The sequence below is a fragment of the Planococcus citri genome, chromosome 2, assembly GCF_950023065.1.
Source record: "Planococcus citri chromosome 2, ihPlaCitr1.1, whole genome shotgun sequence".
In the NCBI taxonomy this organism is placed as follows: domain Eukaryota; kingdom Metazoa; phylum Arthropoda; class Insecta; order Hemiptera; family Pseudococcidae; genus Planococcus; species Planococcus citri.
Genome location: NC_088678.1, coordinates 55,634,018 through 55,658,439, shown reverse-complemented (window position 1 = coordinate 55,658,439; position 24,422 = coordinate 55,634,018). Strand labels below are relative to the sequence as shown.

Here is a 24,422-nt window from a genome sequence, read left to right as displayed (position 1 = left end):
TTTTTGTTAGTTGAAGTAGTCTATTTGCAGTATTTTGGTACCTAGATACTCGTATTTTCAAAAATTGTATTCTGTTCAAAATATGATGGGCGATATGGAGAAGGGTACATAATGTATATTTTTTGATAGAAAATTTAAAAAGATCACTTCATGGTTAGGTACTTTTTGTCTGAATAGTAAGAAAAATCGAAAATAGCCTATCAGTAAGAAAGGGCAAAAAATTGGAAATTGGGAAAATATCTCATTTTCATTTTGGGAATAGTTGAAAATGACAATTGCCTCGATTGCTTACTAATTCTAGCAAAAGATTCGGACATTTTTTCCAACATATTTTCTCTTCATTTCGAAAAGTTGAAGATGAGACATTTTCCCACTTCCTTCTTTGTTTCAAGTTTTCGCGATAAAAAATAAAAAGTTCTGAACTTTTAATGTCGTGAGAGAGGGGATAGATGGGGGGAGAAAGGTAAAGTACTGGAGTCAACTTAGTTACTTATTGCGCTTATTGTTTCAGCTGGCACGTGCTATTGGCCTCAATTTCCCTAAACGCACCTAGTTAGTTGCTAATTATCAAGTGAATTCCACGTAAGATAATGATTAATATGTATTTCGAAGAATTTTTGAAATCGAATACTTACTTTATTTTGCATAATCGATTTTTTCGGTATTTACTCTCCATATAAGTCGAAGGCTAGTTTTGTTCACTCTTTTCACATGTAATTTAAAGTCAAGATTGTAACGAAGTGCTGTTCCCAGGGGGGGGGGGGACACAAAATTCCCAACTAAATCAGCTAGAAAAAAAACAAGTATTAACAGAAAATTATGCTTGGTGCATTTAAAACATTTTCATGTCGAATAAGCAACTATTAGTATCTAAAACTTGAAAAAGGTACTCAATTTGAGTAATATTACTGTAAGTTTTCTTACATATTTTTCATGAAGAAAATCAAATTGACCCCCCCGAGCGAAGTGAGGTTCTGAACTTTGAAAATTGTCTAACCAAGAGGTTATAAAAAAGAACATAATTTTCCATGCGTGAAATATATTTTTCTGGATTCAAATTCTTCTTCTCTGATTTGAATTTAAAAATTCACATGAAATGGAGAACAAATTGGCCCGAGCAAAGCGAAGGCAAAAATTTTGGCAATTGCTTTATCGAAAGGTGTAAATAAATATATTTTTTTGGATTGAAAGGATTGAAATAAAAACTTTTTGGAAATTTCTCTTCAAGAGTAGGACTGTAAATTGGTTCGACCCCTAGCCCCGAGCGAAGCGAGGGCAAAAGATTTCGAAAATTCATAAATACACAGAAAAGTAAAATAACATCCATTTATATCACTCAAAATTTAAAAAAACTGTCTTTTCCCAACTTTCTCAAAGTGCTAGGGGTTAGCTTGCCCCCATCCCCCCTTTCCTTCGTCCCTGTTTGAAGTTTAAATTAATCGACTGGCGGAGAAATCAGGTCATTGGCATTCGACATGACATCATGCTTACGGTTGTTGTTTTTTTTTCACATATTGCACCAGCCATATACGACAAAGACTTCCAAGTATCGTATTAGCGAACGCAATTTGCGAATTTGCGAATGTACGAAAACGTGATCGAAACAGCGTATCATTGAGATAGTGGTCACATCTGTTTTGCTTCGATTGTTTATCAATATAAATTTGTGCGGAAAAGCAGCTCGCCGGAATAAGTACGTGTTAATTTTGTTGATGTTTGGCTGAGAGTAGGTATAGTAAAGCATTGGTATTCGTCAAGAGGTGGTCTTAACTTATACGTAAATGATTCAAAAAAGGTATTGAAATCGATAGCGTAGCTTTGAATAATAATAATTGAAGACGTATTCGACTTTGAACGGACGTTTGATGAGTCTCTGTGCTGTGTAGACCACCACGTACGTACGTCTCTACGTAGGTATATAAGATCTCGAGGGAAACTTTGATTGGATTATTGCTATGATGGAGAAAAAAGACGTACGTAATGTACTTGTATTTATTGTGATGACTTCTGCATTAATGCAAAAATCGATTCTAATTAAGACGAGTCGCAATATTCCGATGAATTCATCGGTTTCGTATTTCGTAGAAGTGAAGTCCATCGGTATGATCGTAAAATTTGCGGTATTGCGCAATTATCGGATGATTGATAATTGAATCTTTTTCAAAAAGAGATTAGACTAATGTTGTAAAACAGTTGGCATTACTATGTATTTTTTGCACGCCGAAGAGTTTGCCGATGAGCTAATGGAAGGCTTCCGAGTTCCGAATGTGTATCAATCATATTCATCCTATCTGATTCACCAATTGCGACTATGAAAACGATTGTCTTGTCGGCGATTGTCGGTCGATATGTTTAATTTGTTTGGCAGAATTGACCATCTCTTCGTTTTATATCGTTGGAATTTATTGCAATTTGCGATGATATAATTTCTTTGTGAATTATAATTTGAATTTCCAATAATATTCGTTCGAAAGTTAATTACCAATGTAATGTTATTGGTTGATTTGGTGGCGTCTTGATGTCTGCTTCGAAATAACTTACGCGGTGTTGGAAAATTTTACCATTAATTCGACGAAATTTTCGTTTAAAATTTTCGAAATTGTTCTCAGAGTTGAACAACAACGTATTTTCTCATACCACTGGTTACAAACAATACGAAGAATCGTAATTCGTATAGTCGCAGACCATTAGATTACAGATTAAAAAATCATCAGTTGAGTTATCTCTTTCAATGATAGATGAATTATCATCACGTTGATCTTCATTTATATATTGATTGATTATTAGAAATCGAGAGTTTGGTTTTATATCATTTTATGGCCCTTTTTTTTCTTCGCAGAATTTCAGTTATTCTTTCAGAAGCAGAATCTTTCAGTTGAAGAATAAACGTCGATTTTCCAACTTATCTGCGCCATTAGCTTCATTTCGTATCGAAAAATCAGATTACACGGAGAAATGAATTTTGTTTTCATGCCGCAAGAGTAACGAAGATGCTACGTAACAAAAAGGCGACTTTTGAAGTTACATATCTCTCTTGGGCTTTTTTCTCGTTGTAAAATAATTTTTTTCTCCGTGCTTTATTACTTTATTTTTGTAATTTTATAAAATTACGATGTGACTTATTTCTCAATCTTATTCGCTTCACTGACTACGTGATATTAAATTACATCGGAAGCAGCGAACGTTAATTAAATTTAGAGAATTGTTCGCGTAGGCAGTAGGCACCGATTGAGGTGGGGAAAAATGAAATAATTTTTTTTTAAAGTAGAAACAATCCCCTCTGAACGTAAATTACGTACGCTCACCTGTGACATTTTTTTCGTCTTTGAAGAACCGTAATGAAGAAAAATGTGACTAGATGGTATCGTGAGTGCCTTTCGGGTTGAAGTTTTTTAGATTTGAAAGATTTGCAGCATTTCCAGTGATCGTGAACTTGATGAAAAGTTTTAATTTGTAAAAAAAATTGTTCAAAAATTCGCTTTTTGCATATTTTATTTACATATGTAGACTGTAGGGGTATAAGGTCAATTGAGGTAATTGGAAATAATATGGGGTAATTGACCAATTTTTATGGGCATGGAGCAGCGGCCTGACAGGGTGTCCACAGGTCTGGAAAACCTGGAAAACCTGGAAAAGTCAGGGAATTCGGTCGGTCTGGAAAAGTCAGGGAATAGTCAGGGAATTTCGTAATTTTCACGCAAAATCCCTGGAATTTTGAAAAAACGATCAATTGAAAATTCTGAATAAGGACCTGTGATGAAAGAAAAACACTGTTTTTCACTTCTCGAAACGCAAATTTTCAAAAGCTTTTGCCCTCGCTTCGCTCGGGCTTCTTTTCTTTTTCAACGACAACATGAAAATTTCTAGATTATAAAAATCAATTTTTTATACCAAAAAATGAACTCCTCACGAAAAAATGAAAAAAACATCATTCATAAACATCTCGAAATACATACAAATTTACAAGAGCTTTCGCCCTCGCTTGGGCCTGTTCTGTTTAATTTTTCAAAATCAACTTCCTTCAAAAAAAAAAAAACATAATTCAAATATTCTAAAATTTTAAAAGACAAAAAAAAGCTACTCGTCCTCACATAAAAAAACCTCGTTTTTATGACTCTCGAAACTCAAATTCTCAGAAGCTTCCGTCCTCGCTTCGCTCGAGCCGGTTCTCTTTTCTTTTTCAAGAGTAAACTTCCTTCAAAAAAACATCCATTCCAATATTAAAATTTGAAAAACCAAAAAATGAACACTCTTCGCATTAAAAAAAAACACGTTTTCAGGCATCTTGAAGTGAAAATTTTCTAAAATTTTCGCCCTCGCTTCGCTCGGGCCAATTTGTCTCTCGTTTTATAATGAACAAATTTAACATTTTGAGGCCTTCAAAAATCAAAAAAAGAAAAGAAAAATTTTCATAAGTCATATGAATACATAGGTATATTTGATGCATGTTTTATTTATTTTTAATTGGAAAAGTTAATAATCAAAGTTAAGCTGTTTTTTATATCCGATGAAGTATCCAGTTCGAAGAGAAGCTTATGAAAAAAAATTACCCCCCCCCCCAAAAAAAATTTTTTGTCAATTAAAGTACGGTGTGAGCATAGAAAATTGAGAAAAATGGTCTGGAAAAATGGAAAAATTGGTCTGGAAAACCTGGAAAAGTCAGGGAAAATCATTTCCAGAAATGAGTGGACACCCTGCGGCCACCTCTTGAAAAATTCTGTAAAAATTCCCAAAGTAGTAGAAAATACTCTGATAAAATAAAATATCTTTTTGTTTTTTTTTCAGATTTTGGACTCCCCTCAATATTGATTTGAAGTTTTTAAAATGGATTTCAGAGTTATTGTAGGGGTAAAAAAAATTGAAAAAATTCAGGGTCATTGCCCTTATGTATCTTAACCTTCAAACCTTTGAAAATCTTGTTTTGGGGATGCGCTGGGAGCAGATTAAAAAGCGAGAAATATTAGTAGCATGAAAACCAAAATCCGAGTAAAAAGCAGTTTCGCCCCACTAGTCTTTTCGTGATTTTTTTTTAAATTCTTAGTCTTGGCTAAAATGGTTAAATCTGGTAGTGGAAATATGAGATGATTTGAAATCAACTAATCTAAGATGTAATTTTTTTTGTTTCAGGTGAGTTCCACTTTTCGCTGTATGAATAATAAAGTACATGGATGTAACCAACGTGTATAAGAGTAAGTGATTTTATAAATTAAAAACCAGAATTTTTTTTAAAATTTGTATGTTGATAGCTCAAAAAAATCATCGTACAAAATTTTCATTTCATTTCTTCCGCTCTATAAGTATTGAACATTTTTTGGAGAAGATCATTTGTGTGATACCCTAATTCGCCAATTCAATCGTAATCCCTTAAGTATCCCATTTTGGGAGGAAAAGCATGAAAAGAGGTGAGAAAAATATAACCACAAATTTGCTTTTTGGATTTCAGAAAAACAATTTCAAACAATACGTATTTCAAATTGTAGGTAATGAATGAAAAATTTAAAATACGACTTGGAAAAGAAATTTAAAAGGCATGATATATGCTCGCATATTTTCGAGAGAGCGTAAAGGCACACGAAAGAGATGACGATACTTTTCTAAACCACTAAATTTTCACTCAAATGAGCTCCATTTAGTTCCCATTCTCATACGTATTCTAACGTAATGCACGTAATTTGGCTTATTCGCAGACATTTTAGCATATTTTACCATTTTTTATAGTATTTTTTTTTCATTTTTGATTTTTAGGTTTTTTCCAAGGAACTAAACTTTGGCAGTACTGTCTCTTATAAAAAAATCTTCTGCTGTTACAAGTCAATTTCAATTGCATTTTAATTGAACATTTATTTGCTCGATTACCAACTAGAGCACTAAAAAACTTGTGTTTTTTTCAACATATATCTTCATATTTTTATGTGCATAACTTACTTTAATTTTTCGCATATTTTACTGAAAAAAATGAATGTAATGTTCATCTAAAATTTGCTTCTGTGGCACGTATGTACTTTGCTATTTTACTAGGAAAAATTCCAACGATGATGGATCTTTCCATCTAGGTTAGGTACTCGTATCAGCTGATTTAGCTTATTTGAAATAAAAGGAAGATAAAAAATTATCATTGTTTTCTTCTGAAACTAGGTATCTTTGGAAACTTCTGTTGATATCTTGATAGGTGGAGTATTCCATTGTTTGTCTACTTGAGCATTGTTGGAAATTGTCATCAAGCACCTATATTCTTTTAATTTACAAGTAGACCCGAGAGAATCACACCTATACGTATTACGTATCCCAAATCTTATTTCATCTACTCGTATTCCAAAAGTCAAGACCTACCGTGTCTTATTAAAGGTGAAAACGAGTTTGCCAGTCACAATACTACGAAGTCACGATCTCATTCATCTGTATAGGTAATGTCAATTTCCCGCGATAGAATGTCTATAACGCAAACGTCTCTATCGAGAATAAATTATAAATAATTCATTTTTAATACCTACCTTTTCATCGCAGAAAATTCGAAAAAAATTAATGAATTCTGCGTTTTTGTGGCTGAAAAAAATATTTTGCTGTTCGAAGAATAAGTTACTCGTAATCTGAAAACTCTCCCAGACGTTTACTAAAAAGAAATTGCTTTCTATTGTCGTATGAAATGAAACAAAAGAAACGTACAAATTTGAATATCCAATTTTAATAGAGAGTATAGTCTTATACAATCATAGGGAATCGATAAAATACGTACTAAATGTATTTTAGCCATCAGAAAACACCCATGAGTAGGAAAACGAACACGTGGTAAATTTATTCATGGAGACATCTTGAAGAGAGCAAAATAACGAAAAAAAAAAGAAGAAGAGAAAAACTGTCGACTCGTTGATACGATATTGCTGAATAAACGTAGCCTGATAAAGTTTATATGGTTTTGCAACAAAACGAACAACAATATCCTCAATCAAAAGTGATTTGAAATTTTGTGCCGGAGTAAATGTGGCGCACGATATTGCATCAGTATTGATGCTATGCTACGTTAAAGGATAACACCAATGTTTTCCCGAAGTAATAAAATCTTATTAAAGATCTTGCTACGATTTAGTGCGGATATGATATTAGAAAAAGAAGAGAAAAAATGGCCAAAGAAATTATATTATGATAACGCCTACGTAATATAAGTAACCCTATATCATGTGTATATACTCTGGTACGTTTTGCGGTCTGTTTCCTTTTCTTTTTCTTTTTTCCCTCTCTTTTTTGAACTCGAAATGTCTGAAACGTTCGAAAAAGGTACCTAAATTTTTCTCGTTCATTTAGTCGTGATAGTTTGTGAAGAGACTGGATGTTGAGCGAATTTCATCTTTAACACAAGATAAATTACGGATTTAAGCTTGAAAGAATTTCCTAGTATGTTGTTCGAGAGAAAGAGAGGCAGAGATGGAAAATAAAGAGACGTGCTGCAATAGATAGGGGCCGTACAGGGTGTTTCATAAGTGATGAACTTCCTTCAACTCAGTGAGATGGCAACTTGTCTTGAACTCAAGTGGGTTTATTTCTACAGACTTGAAATTTTGTATAGGCCAAGGTAGTATGGCAATTTTCACTATCGGAAACGTAAAACATTTCTTTAATAGAATGTGAATTATGAGAAAAATTATTGTTTTTCTTCAGATCTTGAAAAAATGGTTTAAATTGATTTAGTATGGTCTAGATCGAATAAGCAAAAAAGAACAAATGAGAAAAACAATTCTATTTTTGACCGAATACATTACAAATTAATCAGAAGTGAAAATTCCATAAAAAATGAAAAAATTGTAGTTTTCGCATCTAAAATTTTGAAAAATTACGGATGGATGGATTAGATGTCTCAAGGTGGTATTTAGTAACATCAGCTTTTTCGGCAGCTTAAATTTTTCATGATTCTCTAAATTGAAAAATATTTGCAGCTGGCTTGTCTTTAAAACTAATTTAAGATCTTGGGGATATACGTATTTTAAATGTTGACTGGAACAAAAAAATCATTTGAAAAAAATACTTACTTGAAAAAGTAAGTCCTTAATACGTAACTAACTATACTCAAGATGAACGAACACGACATCCAAAAAATACTTACATCTTAGAAATTTGAAAATACTCATTTTTTCAGATGATTAAGTGTGACTTTTTTTGATAGGTACTTGAAAATGAAAAAAAGGATCCATTTATTATGTTGTATTGACTATTTTGAGGATTTTATCAACATTTCTAAAGTGTATTTCGGTATCTGAAGTTACACATATTTATTTTGTCAGATTGTATTTTTTAAAATAATTTTTCAGTTTTTTTTATTTCGTGAAATTATATTTAAGTATTTAAAAAAAAATAATTTTCAAGTACTTACATTGTTTGATATTATTTTTCATTTATTTTTTTTCGTAGATTTTTGTGGTTCCCTTTTTGGAATGCCTGTGAAACCAATATTTCAAAAAAATGCCATGATGCCCAGTGATGCTATTTTTTGATTTTTTTTAGATTATTTGTAAAATAGTTTTTTTCGTCTTATTTACTTTTCGCTCTTTTATCCAATTTTCTTTGTTTTTTGAATAAAAAAAATTAATTTCATTGTTTTTGTACCTAAAACTTATTTTGAAAAGTGCTTTAATTTTTTGTAATTTCAGGAGAATATCATCATTCTGTCAACTAACTTGATTTTATAGCACTTGGCAAGAACAGGGCTGTTTGAAAATTTTGGCAATAAATGATACTTTCTGACAATTGTGCCAAAAATTGACGCTTTTTGACACTTTTTTTCCTCCAAAAAATTGACACTTGACTCGGGCAAATTGAGCGAAAAAAAAACGAACCTTATCATATGCAAGTTTGGCAAAAAACAGGAGTTTTATTTGGCAATTTTGGAACAAAAATAGGACTTTTTGAACCGATGAGGCAAAAATCAATTCTTTTCAGTTGTTTGGGGTGTGGAGGGGGTACAAAAAATTATGGACTTACAACTTTCGAGAATTAGAGTGTCTCTAAAAAGAAAGTGACAAAGAAGTCCCGGGTAGTGATTTTACACAATTCTTTAAGTATTCATGACAGTAGTAAAATGTTGAGAGAATAAAATTTCATTGTTATGGTTTTGCTGCTTTTAATTCATTTAATTATAATGACTGTGCTTCCTGTCTAAGTATATGAAGTTTTTGGTAATTATTTAAGAAATTCGATGAAAAATTGCCAAAAGATAGTACCTGATTTTAAACGAATAGTGCAATTTTGCTGTGATCTAAAAATTTTACCTCGAAGGTTTCGCACCATTTTGATCAATTTCCAATATTAAAATTTTCAAGATCTCCGTTCAGTGCCGAATTTTGTACCATTCGTAATTTCGTAAGCAGCTCAGTACGCTTTTTATAAATCATTACAATTTTCATGTGATTGGCATTTTACAAAAAAATTGAGACTTTGAGAAAAAGTGCATGAAGAATGAAATTTCTGATCTCCTATGTTTCATTAGATTTTCAAAATGTTCGTATTTGTAAAGTCTGAAATTAAAAAAAAAAAAAAAGAATGCTTTAAAAATTGAAAAATGAATCGCATCAATTAACAACTTGAATTTGAGGAGTTTTGAACATGCTCTTTCGATGAGCATTCCCTGATTTGAACGAAATCACGCTAGATCGAACGTCCTAAAACTCCCACAACCAAAATCTTAAATCCCAAAGTTCATTTTTTGATTTTTGGTGAATTTTAGAAAATTTGAAAATTCAAGAAAGCTGTTCAACTTTTTGATGAATATAAATTCAACTAATGTGAATAATTTCTACCAATTCAACTCCCATCCACTAATTTAAGATCATTCTAGAGCTTCCAGCGAGTTCTCAAATTCCTCGAGAAATTTCAAATCACTCTGGAGGGACCAACAATGAAATTTTATTCAATAAGCACCGACTAAAGTTATATGCCAGAAAGTTTATTTTGACACCTCCTGTAGCCCTCCATGTGATCAATACCTACGCAACATGAAATTCTTCGGTTTTCAAATCCATTCTAATCAACTCTCCAGATGAAACGAAATAATTATCTTCTAGATGAAAATCCTACAGATGAAACACCACACGATACAAAATTTCAAGCGCTAAATTTTATTTCTCCAATTTCCATCAATTTTTGAATTCGGTTTTAAAGAATATGATAATTTGATTGAGTTAAGGGTTGGAATGCTGATGTTTGAGTTTGTTAGTTTGTTCATGCAAAAGTAGTCTATCCCAGCGCCTAAAATACAACGATTGTAGGCAACCATACGTACTTTAAGTCGAGTCGAGTTGCCTACTAGGGCAATTCGCTGGAGATTCGCCACTTACGAAACACCCTGTAATATAAACTTATACAAGTGGGGCGTTTGTGTATACATCTATACATAGAAGTAGGTAGTAGGTACGTATCCGTCTTCGAATTTATAAATATTTTTATACTTAGTTGAAAAAATTCCATTCAACTTGGTCCGAGAAAGAAAAAGTTATTCGAAACGTTTTCCTGAAAAAGAAAAATCTCCGTCTCTGTACATTTGATGTTAGGTCATTTGACAATGAGATTTATAATGTACCGTGTAATATGACACTGTAAAATGACTCTTATGTAATAAAAATGACTGGCGTTAGACGGTATAGAAGACAAGTAGCTTATGGAGAGGCTTTATAATCCTTTTTCGAGTTTTGTACTGTGAACATACATACGTATGTGTGTACTGGTAACTCGTATTCGTATAGTATTTTATCGGTCGGCATTTGTGAAATGTGTATTGCTGGATATAGCGTTGAAAGACGTTGTAACATGTTGATTTTTGTTTAACCTTTTAAATATCAATTGGTAAAAGAGTCGAATTTTGTTTACTTGTCAGCTTTGTCATTTCGACTCCAAAAGTGGTGTATTCTTTATCCGCTCGTGTGAGCTTTCAAGATGGCAAAAGTGTTTTCGCAACGCGAGCTTATATTCGCGTATATTCTCTATATCCCCATTCAGTGAGCTTTTTGATTAGCTTTGTATGCGCCGGCGATATAGCCAAGTTTCATGTGTTTTTCAACGATAACATGCTGTCGAAATTCGTCGGCTCGGTTGTGATTTTCACATCCCGTCGTGTTCACTTTGAAAGCTTTAAACTTATAACGCATTGAACGAGTAGATACATGGAACTGGTCGTATGAGTTGCATGAAGATGATGCTACATTGTATGTAGAGAATAAGAAGAGATGCGAGGTTATACACGTCGATTTGCCTTAAAAGACGACGAAGACGACGACGACGTTAATTAATGAGGAATAATTTTCGGTAATATTTTAATCCGCGGTAATTAACGTGGCGTAGATTTATGGCTGTTGGTATCATGTTTGCAAAAACACAGCGAGAAAAATTCATTCGTAGTTCGCCGTCGAGTGACTGATTTATCGATGTAGAAAAAAATTTAGCTTTAACTGGTTTAGTCTATAGCTGTGTGTGTAAACGTTGTGCGCTACTTTTACCAGTGCATAAGACGGCCACGATGGATGGGTTTTTAAACCTGACCAACGCGTACGATTTTCCGAACCCCTAAAAAAATTTCTAGTTTAAAAATTGGCTTCGAGTACAATTCATTAGCATCCAGTTGTCCTTGACAAGGTAATGAATTAAGAAAATCCTTGCTTCGTCCAATCGGACAACAATTGTTAACTACTAACCTTTAAAGTTGTTGTTTATTTGGCGAATTTTTTAATTCTGCAACATTTGGTGAACTTGCGTCGACCTGTAATGACCACATTCCTCGTGTACAACGCCTTTTTTTTTCCTTCTTTGTAAAATGTACGAGTAACTTTTTCGTGTGCGAAGAATTTATGCGCCATGTTACGCCACCGCAGCCACACAGTCCGGAATGATTAATGCGAAATTTTTCGCTTCGAAGAACCGGTACAGGTTTTTTGATCGAAAAATGTGCCACAGATATAGGAAAGTCATGCAGATTTCTCGTTGATGTTTTGGAAAATACTCTGCCAGTCTTGTCAACGCGGACAGACGTAACGAATATGGAATTTTTTCTCTCGGTTGTAGGAATTCCTCGTCACCTTGTCGAGCGATTTTTTCCTCTCGTTTGAAATTTTTTTCCAGTTTATAGTTCGGGTGTGAATTTTTAATACGACTACTTAGTCTAGAGATGGCCTTACGCGAACTATTTTAATTAATATCTCTTGTAAATTAATCTTCGAATTTAAATACCTACCTACATTTTTTTTCTATACGCTAATTCAGATCTGAAATCGATGACGATACTTCTTAAGGTCAATATCGATCGTTTCGATTCAATATTTTGAAAATTTATTACGTTCATTTACGTAAGTGTTAATCCTCTGCTTAAAATCGCGAGAAAATCTCGAATCAAGCCTTCAGTACGATAGTATACCTAATGTAAGCTAGAGATACACTCGCCGATGTTTTGAAAAATTATCAATCGATATAAGCTAATGTCTTTGGAAGCCTTACTTACATATATAATGAGTAATCGCAAATCGAGCACACATATCGATAATCCAATACGTGTAATCAAATCGCAGACGAGTTATCTTAATTATTACGTTTGAAGAGTAGGAAAAAAAGTACCAGATTTTAATCGATTTTTATTATGTATTTAATAAAGCAATATTGGTATATTAACCTTCTTAGGGGCATATTGAACGTAGGTATCATTTTATGACTCATATATTCTATCAGATTAAAACTTTGTCGAAATTATTAAACCAGACAGTATACTCTTTGAATTTTATCTACTCGTGAGAAGAATACGTATATTATAGTTTGGGATTTCTTTCATGGAATCTATATGATCGTGAATTTAGAAACATTTTTGAAGCTCGAATTCATAATATTTGTTAGAAAGTTTGCTATATTTATTAACTCGTATAATTAATGTAACTTTGTTATACATTGGTACGAGTTTCACGCTCGCTTTCGTTTTCATAAAAATAAAAGCCTATATTTAGGAATTGATTTTGAAACGTAATAAGAATATTGAAAAATCTCAGATTTTGTAAGAGTTTCATTCGCATGAGAGATCTCTATAAAGATTGGATATGTGACATGGACTATAAATATACCTACTTTGTTTCACACTCATTCGAAAACTTTGTGAAATAATTCTCTTATTTAATAATATTGGCGTAAGAGAATACGTAACCGCGAATTTAGATGGAAAAATAAATGAAAAATTGACAAACTCGAGTTTCTTTTCATGTGTGACAAATTTGAGCTTAGTATGGGAAATTTTACGTTTGTGTGATGCCAATTTTGCCAACAATTTTAATCATGTTAGTTAATTAATATTTCAATCGTTTTGGAAACTTCTATGTTGCTAAATTTTAAATCTCATTAAGTACCCGACGAACATGCGATTAAAAAAATTAGGATCGTATTGATTTCTCTACTGAGAGAGATTGTCCGATAAATCTCTGCCTAGTTTGTTCTGATAACTTTATTTCGACTATTGCGTTGTTCGTTGTTCAAAAAAAGCTATCGATTGTGAAAGTTGTGAATAATGATGCAAATAAGTTCGCAGAAAAATCATCGTTTTATTGATTTGCTTATTGAAAGTTATAAAGACATTACTTGCAGTAGGTATTTTTCGTAAATATTTTTTTTCGTCGATTAATTTTTATATCAATCAAATTGTCTTTGTCGAAGTTTTTGAAAACTTCATATACAAGTAAAGTAATAATTCATGTTTTTATTTTTGCGATTTAAATCAGTTCCTTCCCAGGTATGGTATAATCCTTGAAAATAAAGGCATTTTTTTTTTCAGTGTTCGTAATACAAGATTATTAACACGCGTGAAATGGGGGTGGGGGGGTTAGATTTGGTTTGTGAGGTTGGTGGTTTTTTTTTAGGGAGAAATATTGTTTTTATAGAACCCAAGTTTTATTTTATAGAATTATTTTTTTCAAATTCCTAACTTTCCGTCAAAAATTAAAGGAATCTAATCCAATTTCATACCTTTTGCTTGTAAATTACCCGCATACGGCATTTTCATTTACATTATAGTCATATTATTAATTATTAAGAACAAAATAAGATAAGATATTTTAAATTAAAAAGCTCAACCTTATTAATTTTTTTGGGGGGGAGTGTGGTTATGAACTACATTGTACCTAATTGAAGTAAATGAAAATTGTTGGGAATATTGCAATAGGGTAAAAATTGATTGCAATTTGAATGCTGCTTCAAAGCAAAAGTGCCCAAAAAAGAGTTGAAAACGTGATAAACTGATGCAAAATACTCCTGAAAACATTAAAATACCTATAAATCAATTAAAAAAATGGTAAAATTTCAGCAAAATTTGGCAAAAGTGCATGAAGAAGTTTTAAAAGTAGATTAAAATGATTGTAAAATATTTCAAAAATGCTTGAAGAAGCGTTGAAAGCGTAGAAAAATATTTTTAAAAAGCACTAAAACACTGAAAAATGGCAGAAAGCGATGAAATTTCAGCAAAATTCGCCTAAAATGCCAGTAAAGAAAAGTTGAAATTGAGTTAAAACGATGCAAAAACATCCAAAAAACTACATATTAGCATAAAATAATAAAATATCGGTAATATGTATTTGTCATAAATGCATGAAAAAGTGCTATAAGGTGTCGAAATGATGTGAAAATACTCAAAGAGTGTGTAGAACATTGTAAATTACCTCGAAATATCGCAAATTTGTAATTAAATTTGCCGAAAATGCATAAAAAAGTGTTAAGAACGCGTTAAAATGGTGAAAGAACGTCAAATAAGAATTAAAAACACTGCTAATTACCGAAAATTGCTGTAATTTTAGTAAAAATTACCAAAAAATCATGAAAAAGAATGATAATTGTGTTGAAATAGGCGGAAAACATTCAAAACAAGTAAACAACATTAAAATCACTGAAAATCAATTCAAAAATTGATGAAATATCCCCAAAATTTGGCAAAACTTTACGACAAAGCGTTGAAAAAGTATTCTAAAGTATGTAAAAGTACTCAAAAAAATGCATTAAATTCACATAAGTAATCAACGAATAAATTATTGAAATCTCCGAAAATTTCCCAAAATTCTGCAAAAACTGCCAAAAATATCTTTGAAACCTCAAAAATTAGTATCACATTTGAACAATTTTCATAAAATAGTTTGCTTTACTTACATAGTTGTTTTCGAATATTCTATCAACTTTGAACAATATTTTGTGTCGATTCATTAGTACTTACCTATTTTTCTAGTTTTTCGATTTTCGGTCATTTTTAGCCGATTTAGTGTTTCATGAATTTTTTTCTCCATTTCGTAATTCTGCATTGATGATTATTTTCAACAATTTTTCCGGCAATTTCGAAGTTTTTGGCGAACACTTCACTTTACTATTTTGGATGAGAATTCTGAATTAGTTCTTCGTAATGTTTTAAAATTATAAAATAATGAACACGGTTGCTGAATATTATAAAAAACATCAATTTTAATTGCATAAAATTTCATAAAAAATAATTGTAAATTTTTGTGAAATTTTGCATAAAAATAAAATTTAGCTACTAAAGAAAGGCAATCTGGAGCCGAATCTGAATGAAACAACTATTAGATTTGTTTAAATACGTATACTATGATCACAATTGAAAATAACTAAGAGTTCATTAAATGTTTCGAAATTTAAGCCAGAAATTGTCCAAACAATTGAAAATTACCAAAAAAGTTCAGGATTGAATGAAATTTCACAAAAATTGCCTAAATTGTATCAAAAATTGCCAAACTGATGTACTTATCTTATGAAAATAATCATAAATGGATAAAAATCAGCTGAATTGAGCAAAATATTGCAATAATTGCACAAGAACTTCTTTAAATGTAATGCAAACAGTTGAGATTAACCAAAAATTACGCAATGCTGTAAAATTTTAGTTAAATTACCCAAAAAATTCCTGAAATAGGTATCAAAAAAATTATTCAGCAAATGCGTATCTACTGCCAAATTGAAATGAAATCTCACAAAAAATTATGTTTAATGCATAAAAAGCTGTAAAATTCGCATAAAACATCAAAAATTGATTAATCGAAATTCTTAATTCTACTATACACTTCGTAACTTGAGTCAATTGAGAAAAGAAGTCTGCCAGACTTTTTCGGATCTCTTTTACCGAAACTTCTCCAATTCGGTACGAAAGTCTTCTTTTTAGACGTCTCCTCAAATTATTTTCCTTATACTCTTATCTATCGTGCAAGTTGAAAAATAAATTCGAAAATGGAAACATTATACTCGTACTTGAGCCTATAGTTTTGAATTGTGGTTTGAACCATCGAATGTGTTCAACTTGAAGTTAACTCACACAGTAATTTCACCAATGGACTAATCCTGTTAATTTGATTCACCCACTTACTTACTGATGAAAACTAGTCACTTGGTAACGATGCCAACGCGCTAACGCATCACTACGTATCTATAATAATGAAATTGCTTGGTATAACAGAAACGGGCATGGCAGACATTTATATTTAAAAACGTGAACAATTTTAACGAAGAACAATTAATTTTGATTGAAACAGACGCTGTACGTATAACCCGTCTGGAATTGCAATTATGCGCTTAATTAATAGTTGACAATTATTATTATCTATCGGCGCCATCATTTTGAACTCACATATTACTCGGTTTATTAGATAAAAGTGGCCGTATTTGAAGTGACCGTTGTTGAGATAATTTCCAAAACTGATCCCCTATACATATAATAATGATATCACCCAAACAGACAGGTTGGATGTGATCCGACGATGTGAGGTAATTTTTCGCGCGTTTATGCTGCGAAATTGGCGCGTTTAGAATCTAGTACGAGTGACGTTTGTTTACGATAACACGTGCTTATTATATTATTGTTATGATTATGATAATAAGCTCTCGTGTCAGATAAAGCCCGACGGCTATGGTACAAGAGAAGGGTAAATTTTTCGAATCATGCAGTTAATTTGCAGCAGGCAAAGACTTCCGGGTATACGGGCGTAATTGAAATTCATCCCTCGGCGATGATATGCGTTGATACGGATATCAGGTTAATTTTTCGTACAATGGAATTCTCTGCTCGCATTTGCCCCTTTGAAATTGATAGCGCGTTTATTTAATCGGTTCCATTCGAGGTATTCGCAGCTGGAATAATTTCAGCCAATTATAAGAAATATCGCCACCTCGAAGATACCGCACCAACACCAACACCAACATCGCTGGCAGGCATGGTACTCTCTAGCTCCATGTTTATGGTCGAATAATTTCATTAATTATGTAGTTTTCACGAAAAACGTGCCTGCATTGTACAGTTACCTACACAAAATAACAACCCTGTCTGATCTGCCGGACTGGACGGTTTCAATATGTCACATATTGTTGAACTAGTGACCTATAGGTCTTTAATTCGAGTCGTGTTTTCTTGTGGTTGTTATGAATTGCCGAGGACTTTGTAAATAAACTAAATAGCGGTATGGTCTGAAGTATACGATGATGGTTTGTTTTTTTTAAAAAGAGCTGTGGAAATTTACCAAAATATAATCGTACGATTTAATTTATCAACAAATCGCCATGTACTACTTATACCTGCCCATAATATAACTATCGGGAGGTATATTTTATCGTGAAATATCTGTCAACTGGAAGTGGGTATGTAGACTGTAGAGCCTTGTCAATGCTCTCAATGTAGGCTATCAATTTTTCGAAATCATATCACTATTTAAAATGATAATTCTGAAGTGATTTTTTCCGCTACATTTATTTCATATCGAGTCAACGATTTATTTATGAATATTGAATAATTATTTAATCTTCTTGTAAAAAATTTGTGAAAATATTGCCTCAAATTTTTACACTTTTTTGTGGGTTGAGATAAAATCAGCATGGTACCTGCTCATTTAAAAATGATCTTTCGTTAAAAAATTTATCAAGTATGTAGGTGACAAAAAAAAAGCTGGAAAGTGTCAACTTGTTAATTTTTAATTAGGTTGATAATTAGTGAATGGTTACTTTCAGTTTGCACAATTGCATTTGACTAATCTGCTAACGAACTTCATTGTCTATGCTTTAATGAACTTTTTTTAAAAGTTCAAATACCGTGTAGTTCGATCATTGTTTTCAGAAGTGCTCGTACATGCTTCGTAGTTCGTTCGTATTATCCTATGTTATATGTCATTAAACTTTAGAAGTACCTAACAGCTGTTTTATGAATTATAAAGCACGAGGCGTTGATAGGAAAAATCCAAAACATGGGTTACACATAAGTGTAGATCTATGTATAAGTTAGGTTACATTATAAAACGCGGTGATCCAATTGTTAATACTTTAAATGAAATACGAGATTCAAAATTACCGGAATTTTTTTCGAGATTCTTCATGTTTTATGATGGTTTACGAATTTTGGTGTAAGTATCTACCTACATTTTTTTATTTGATAAATTAATGCGTTTTCGAAGATGTGCATGAGCACAAAATTTTAGTAGAGGTGTATTTTTTGTCATATTTTCTCATGTCCTCATTTTGTGAAGAGATTTCCCTTTTTTCGTATTGGATTTTCGATTAGTTTTTATGGTATTTTTAGCAATTTTGAGATTTGTTTACTGCTGCATCCTTTTCAACGCTATTTTGTCAAACTTGACGAGTTAATTTTTTTCTTCCGTATTTTTTGCAATTTTTGAAATTATTTTTAGAATTTTCCAATTTTTTTATATTTAGTAACCATTTTATCATTATGATATCTTGTGTAATTTTTGCAATTTTTCACAGTATTATCCATTTTATGAACTTTTTGTTGTATTTAAATTTTATTTTGATGTATTTTTTTTTACGAGTTTTAGGTCATTTTGAGCAGTTATTGCTGCTCTTGAACAAAGTGTTAGCTTTTACAAGTTTTTTTCGTTATTTTTCAACGTGGTTTTGGTTAATTTTACAATTTTTTCTTGATAATATTGTTACAATTTGTGTGGTACTTTATTAATTTTTTAAAATTTTGTTAATGTTTTATCAACATGAAGTGATTTTCAAATTTTCCTTTTTAATTTAACATTCTCCTTTTTTTTCAAAAAATATTATAAATTTTCTATTCTAAGTGAAGCGATTTTCATCGCTTTTTTATTGTTTAATTCAATAATTTTTCTTGTATTTGAAATAATTTTCAATCAACTGAGGAAGCTTTTGCAATCTTCAATGTTATTAATTTTTATCATTTTTAAAAATAATTTTCGATGTTTTTTTCCCGTTAATTTAACCATTTTTTTTTACAAGTCTAGCCCTTTAATTTATCGAAATTTCATTTAAAAAATCCGAATGAAGTTAGTAAAACCGTCAAAAATTCTATACTTTTTATTAAAACATAAAATATTATTTTTTGTCGGAAAAGATCGATCCCTCAATTTTATTTTGGTGCATTTCTGATGAAAAAAAACGTGAAAATTACCTAATGATAAGTGAGTTACTTTTTTGTTACCTTTTCAATTGAAAATTCTTATATGTACTTATTCTGAGTTTCTTATTTTTAAAATTGAATTTGTGCCATTTTTTTTAAAGGCTGGAGGAGTGTTTCTGAAAGCTAAGTAAGAAGTGGTGGACAGATTGAGTCGTGATAAGTGAAACCCCAACGAAGGATAAATCACGAGACTTTCTTATAATTTTAGGGAATCAGGAGCTTATTATGAGATCCAAAATGCTCGTACCAAAAAAGTCACTTCTTAACCCACAGAATCGTGAGTCACACTAACATTTCAATTTTTTGAAATTTGGAGCCCTCTTGTGTAATCCAGCGGGTTAATATAGCATTTCTGAAAATTCAACAAATCAAGATAGTGGGTCCTCGATGGGGAGGGGGGTTCAATTTTTTAAAAACTTTGAGCTTAAGCGGGGAGGAGGGAGTTAAACGTTGACCAACAAATTTGGCATTTTTTGCTAGGCTCCATCAAAATTCGAAAAAAAACCTGAAAAACGACCCATCCTATAGTCCCCACTTCCCCACCCAATCTGTTCTGACAATGAGGAACGTGATTCAATTCCAAATGAGCTGTTGAAAATTTGCAACTTGCTTATTTTTGGATAAATTCGCGTTTTGAAAGTATTTTTTTCGTGAATATTTCGCAATTAATTATGCCAGATCATCAAAAAATACTTATGGTTTCTGAAACTGGAAAAATATTTTGGAATGCAGTGATACCAATTTTCGGCCTCGTAGAGCTTCGGATCTAAGCCACTTTTGCCGATACAAGTTGGGTTGGGTAAGAACTACCTAAAGCAAAAAAATCATAATTTTTTCGAAAAGGGCCCTTCTTTGAGGACTTATATCTCCCTTTCACAAACACTTCTATAGCTACGAATTTTTCTGGGCGACTTTCCTCTCAAAATGAACTTCTCTACATAATTTGGTCAAAATCGTTTAACTTTTTTTTTCGCGATCCGCTCTAACGTGCATATTGTTTTTTTTCAAATTTTTAAAAAGTAGCTCTCTGAATTTGGAATTGCAATTTTGCAAAAAAATCATTTTTGAACTTTAAAAATGTTCAAATAGGTAATTAATTTGAAGCTGCTTTCAATTATTTTTGAGTGAATCTGCATGAATTGATTTGAATTAGTCTAATTTTAATCGATTTCATTTTATAGTATTGCAAAATTGTGCATTGACTCAAAAAATCGGAGCTGTTTAAAAACGTTGAGAATTTTTTGGTGGTTTCTTATTCTTAACTTAATTAGTTGGAAGAACCTATAATTTTTTTAGCGAAATAGAGAGGCGCAATGCCTTAAATAGTCCAAGAGATATACCACTGCGATTGGGCCGAAATAACTGAAAGCTGGGGATGGTCTCAAAAGTTAGTATACATACCCCTATTTTGAAAGCACTTGGTCTGCCGATCCGCAGCTGCTGCTTTAAAGCTAAGTAAAAGCTCGAAAGTTCAAAATTTTTCTAAACTTTCAGCTGAGAAAACTGATGGCTAAAATTGGTGCCTTATTATAGCATTTTTCGTGCTGAATCCGAATATATCGGTCTGCCGACCCATAAGTGCCGCCAAACCCCCGCCAGACTGGTTCAAAAGGGGAGCAAATTTGGCAAATTTCACGTTTCTGGGCTAAATTCTCACAAAAAGCTACAAAATCGGGTTAAAAATTATTTTCAAGCAGTTTAACGGAATGCTCTGTGGCTAAGATGATTTTTAGGCATAGAAATTTTTCAAAATTTTCATTTTTTGGGGAGTGGGGCGTGAGGGGAGTATTAATGAATTCAGCAAATATGGCCTTGTGATATATCAAAATATATGTTTTTTGGGTCGTAGAATTCAATTATGGCAATATTTTTCACATTGGAGGAAAATACGGTCAAAAAACATATATTTTGATGCATCACAAGGCCATATTTGCTGAATTCATTAATACTCCCCTCACGCCCCACCCCCCGAAAAATGAAAATTTTGAAACATTTCGGTGCCTAAAAATCATCTCAGCCATAGAGCATTCCGTTAAACTGCTTGAAAATAATTTTTAACCCGATTTTGTAGCTTTTTGTGAGAATTTAGCCCAGAAACGTGAAATTTGCCAAATTTGCTCCCCTTTTGAACCAGTCTGGCGGGGGTTTGGCGGCACTTATGGGTCGGCAGACCGATATATTCGGATTCAGCACGAAAAATGCTATAATTAGGCACCAATTTTAGCCATCAGTTTTCTCAGCTGAAAGTTCAGAAAAATTTTGAACTTTCGAGCTTTTACTGAGCTTTAAAGCAGCAGCTGCGGATCGGCAGACCAAGTGCTTTCAAAATAGGGGTATGTAAACTAACTTTTGAGACCATCCCCAGCTTTCAGTTATTTCGGCCCAATCGCAGTGGTATAGCTCTTGGACTAAAACGGGTTGTCTAGTGACATAATGACCTATGACCCTATATTTTTGAAATTTCGAAAATGCATGCGTTTCGATTTGAAAAATTCGCGCATTTTTCAAAACTCAAGACAGATGTAATGCTGAGCAATACGAGTATACATGAATAACGATCCTTGACGAAGAGATTTTCTAAGGCTTCATTCAAGTTGACACTTTGACGTGTCATAAGAAACTGACACAAGGAAAACAACGCTGATTCAAGCAGACGCGACGTTCGGTTATCATTCGTTTGAAATTATGAACGGTATCGTACATGCGGTAGAAGAGAACTTGCCATCGTTAAGTTAAGATTCATAAATTATAACACACCCATCGGTCGACATTATCACTAAAAGACATCATTGGTGAATTTTGGTTTAATTGCGTCGTGTACTACATACGTACATATAGGACCTGTTTACACATTGGTGTACTTTATTGTCTCATGTACAGTACACTACAGTACATAGACATACGATGCAGTGAGTGGAAAACCCGCCGCGTCGTGACGTCATACAGCGCATTAGCATGTCTTCGATACACAATGTTGACTTGTGAGGAGAGAATTTTAAAAGAATTTCTATTAGTCGTGTGTATTAAATGGTTTCTCGTAGAGCGTCATCGGCATCGGTACATGTTATAGCGTCGATCTGTTAATTATTTCTTAAAGTAATTAGTTGTTTTTACGTTTATTTGTGTAGATTATTCGATCGTCGGGTCCAGGAGAATCGCCAAGCTGGATTCGTCAGGCATCAGACATGTTCCATCGCCGCCTGTGCTTTGGAGACCGAGACGACCTTTAGGTGAGTCAATAGCAAATACACATACCTTACCTACGTACTTTTAATTAGTTGGTGCATTGTGGATTACGGATATCTACAGAATACCTTGATAGCCTTTTACTTGATGCTTTAAAAAGAAACTTTAACCTCATTTTTATTTTTTCAAAATTTGGATTGAAGGGGCGATGTTTGCAACACTAAACATTTTTCTGATCAGTGTTTCGAAATAATTATCAAGTTGTACGATATTTTGACATAGTGTGGTCATTAAATTTCAAAAAGCAAAATGACGAAAATTATAATACTCTCAATCTTCTGCTGAAGATTTACGTTAAACGGTTCGAAATTATTTCATTTCGAGGGAAATAAAAATCGACTAAAACCACGTGTATTTCAAAAATGATATTCCGAAAAATACAGGGCCCTTCCCCCCTTTTCCCTAGAAATATGAAAATATTGGAAATTCTAACAGTCAATACTTTTCCTCCGTCCAAAGCACTGAATTTCCAACAAAAAAAAATTGCAAGTTCTCTGAAACTTCTGAAATTGCAAATTTCCTTTGAAAGATTTTGCTGGTTTTTGAACAATTAGAGCCAAAAATGTCAACTATGATAAAAGCAATATTGTGACCACAATTTTGTTGAAATTTTTGTATCTATTTGCTCTAAATCCATGAAAGAGCACTGAAAACGCGTCAAAATGTACACCCAAAGAAGCAATAAAATTTTTAAAAATTTCCAAACTCCAAAATTTGCTCAATGTTGGAGAAAGTGTTTTAAGAAAGCATCGAAATGATGTAAAAACACCCAAAGGAGCAATAAAATAATTGAAAATGACCAAAAAGTTACGGAATACATAAGTAAAACTTGTCAAAAATGCACAAAAAAAAGTGAAAAAGAAAAAATGGAAGCCACTGAAAATTATCAACGTTCAATGAAGCAAAACAAAAAAAACTAGGAATTGAATCTATGTAAGGTATGTACCAGATTTTATGAGTAAAGTCACGTCATCAAAAATTTTTTCTTTCCTCTCCTTTTTGCTAGGTCTATAATTTTCCAACAATTTCCCCCTCTATTTTATTGCAAAAAAAAGGAGTAAAATAGAGCAGAGATCAAAAAATTTGAATAAGTAAGTACGTGGATTTACACATCAAATGAACCAGATTCAACATCATCATTCTTTCTTCCAGTTAATTTTTTCATGATTTTCCTCCCTTTCTTCAACTCTATTTATTGTTGAAAAGTCGGTAGAGAAAATGGAGGTGGGGAGAGGGAATTTCGAACACTTCGTTGTATTCACCTAACTTACAGTGACGTGACGAAGTGGTTTGTCGTAAGAGGGAGGAGGAAGGGAGGGAGGGAGGGAGGGTGAGATTGAGATTTTTCCTCCAACTTTTTTTCGCCAGATTTTCTCAACTTCTTAGCTCGAGTCCCCTCCCGGATCACCCCACAGATTTTTCCTCCCAATTGGCCAGATGTGGTTCGAACGAATTTTGAAAGGAAAGCTGGAAACAAAAATGTGGAATGATTTTAATTTTTTTTTTTAATGATAAGGTCTTAGATTTCAATTAAGTCCCCCCCCCCCCCATAAATTACCAAAAAGTGATGAAATTTCAGAAAAATTTATCAAAAAATATAAAGAAAACAGTAAAATCTTTTGAAATTGTTTGAAAGAGATGAAATTTTAGTGTTTGCCAAAAATGCATGAAAAAGTATGAAAAATGTGTTGACATTTTGAATGTTGGTAATTTTTGCTTTTTTTCACATTTTTCATGATAATATTTTTCTGCCCAA

The 24,422-nt window shown here is 32.5% G+C and overlaps 1 protein-coding gene across 5 annotated transcripts in view; it reads left to right on the top strand.

Moving 5' to 3' along the window:
- LOC135836552 (dual 3',5'-cyclic-AMP and -GMP phosphodiesterase 11-like) overlaps positions 1–24,422 on the top strand; it is a 136,244-nt gene that overhangs the window by 20,491 nt on the left and 91,331 nt on the right. For 2 of the 5 annotated variants that reach the window (XR_010557049.1, XM_065351447.1), the window contains exons 1-2: positions 13,502–13,592; positions 22,549–22,650. Coding sequence is in view for 3 of the 5 variants with exons in the window: in XM_065351447.1 (XP_065207519.1) it covers positions 13,517–13,592; positions 22,549–22,650 (178 nt within the window). In the remaining 2 variants the exon portion in view is untranslated. Of the gene's footprint in view, positions 1–5,127; positions 5,190–13,501; positions 13,593–18,346; positions 18,381–22,548; positions 22,651–24,422 lie in introns of those variants that run through there. The other 3 variants (XM_065351449.1, XM_065351448.1, XM_065351454.1) reach the window with 3 other exon arrangements.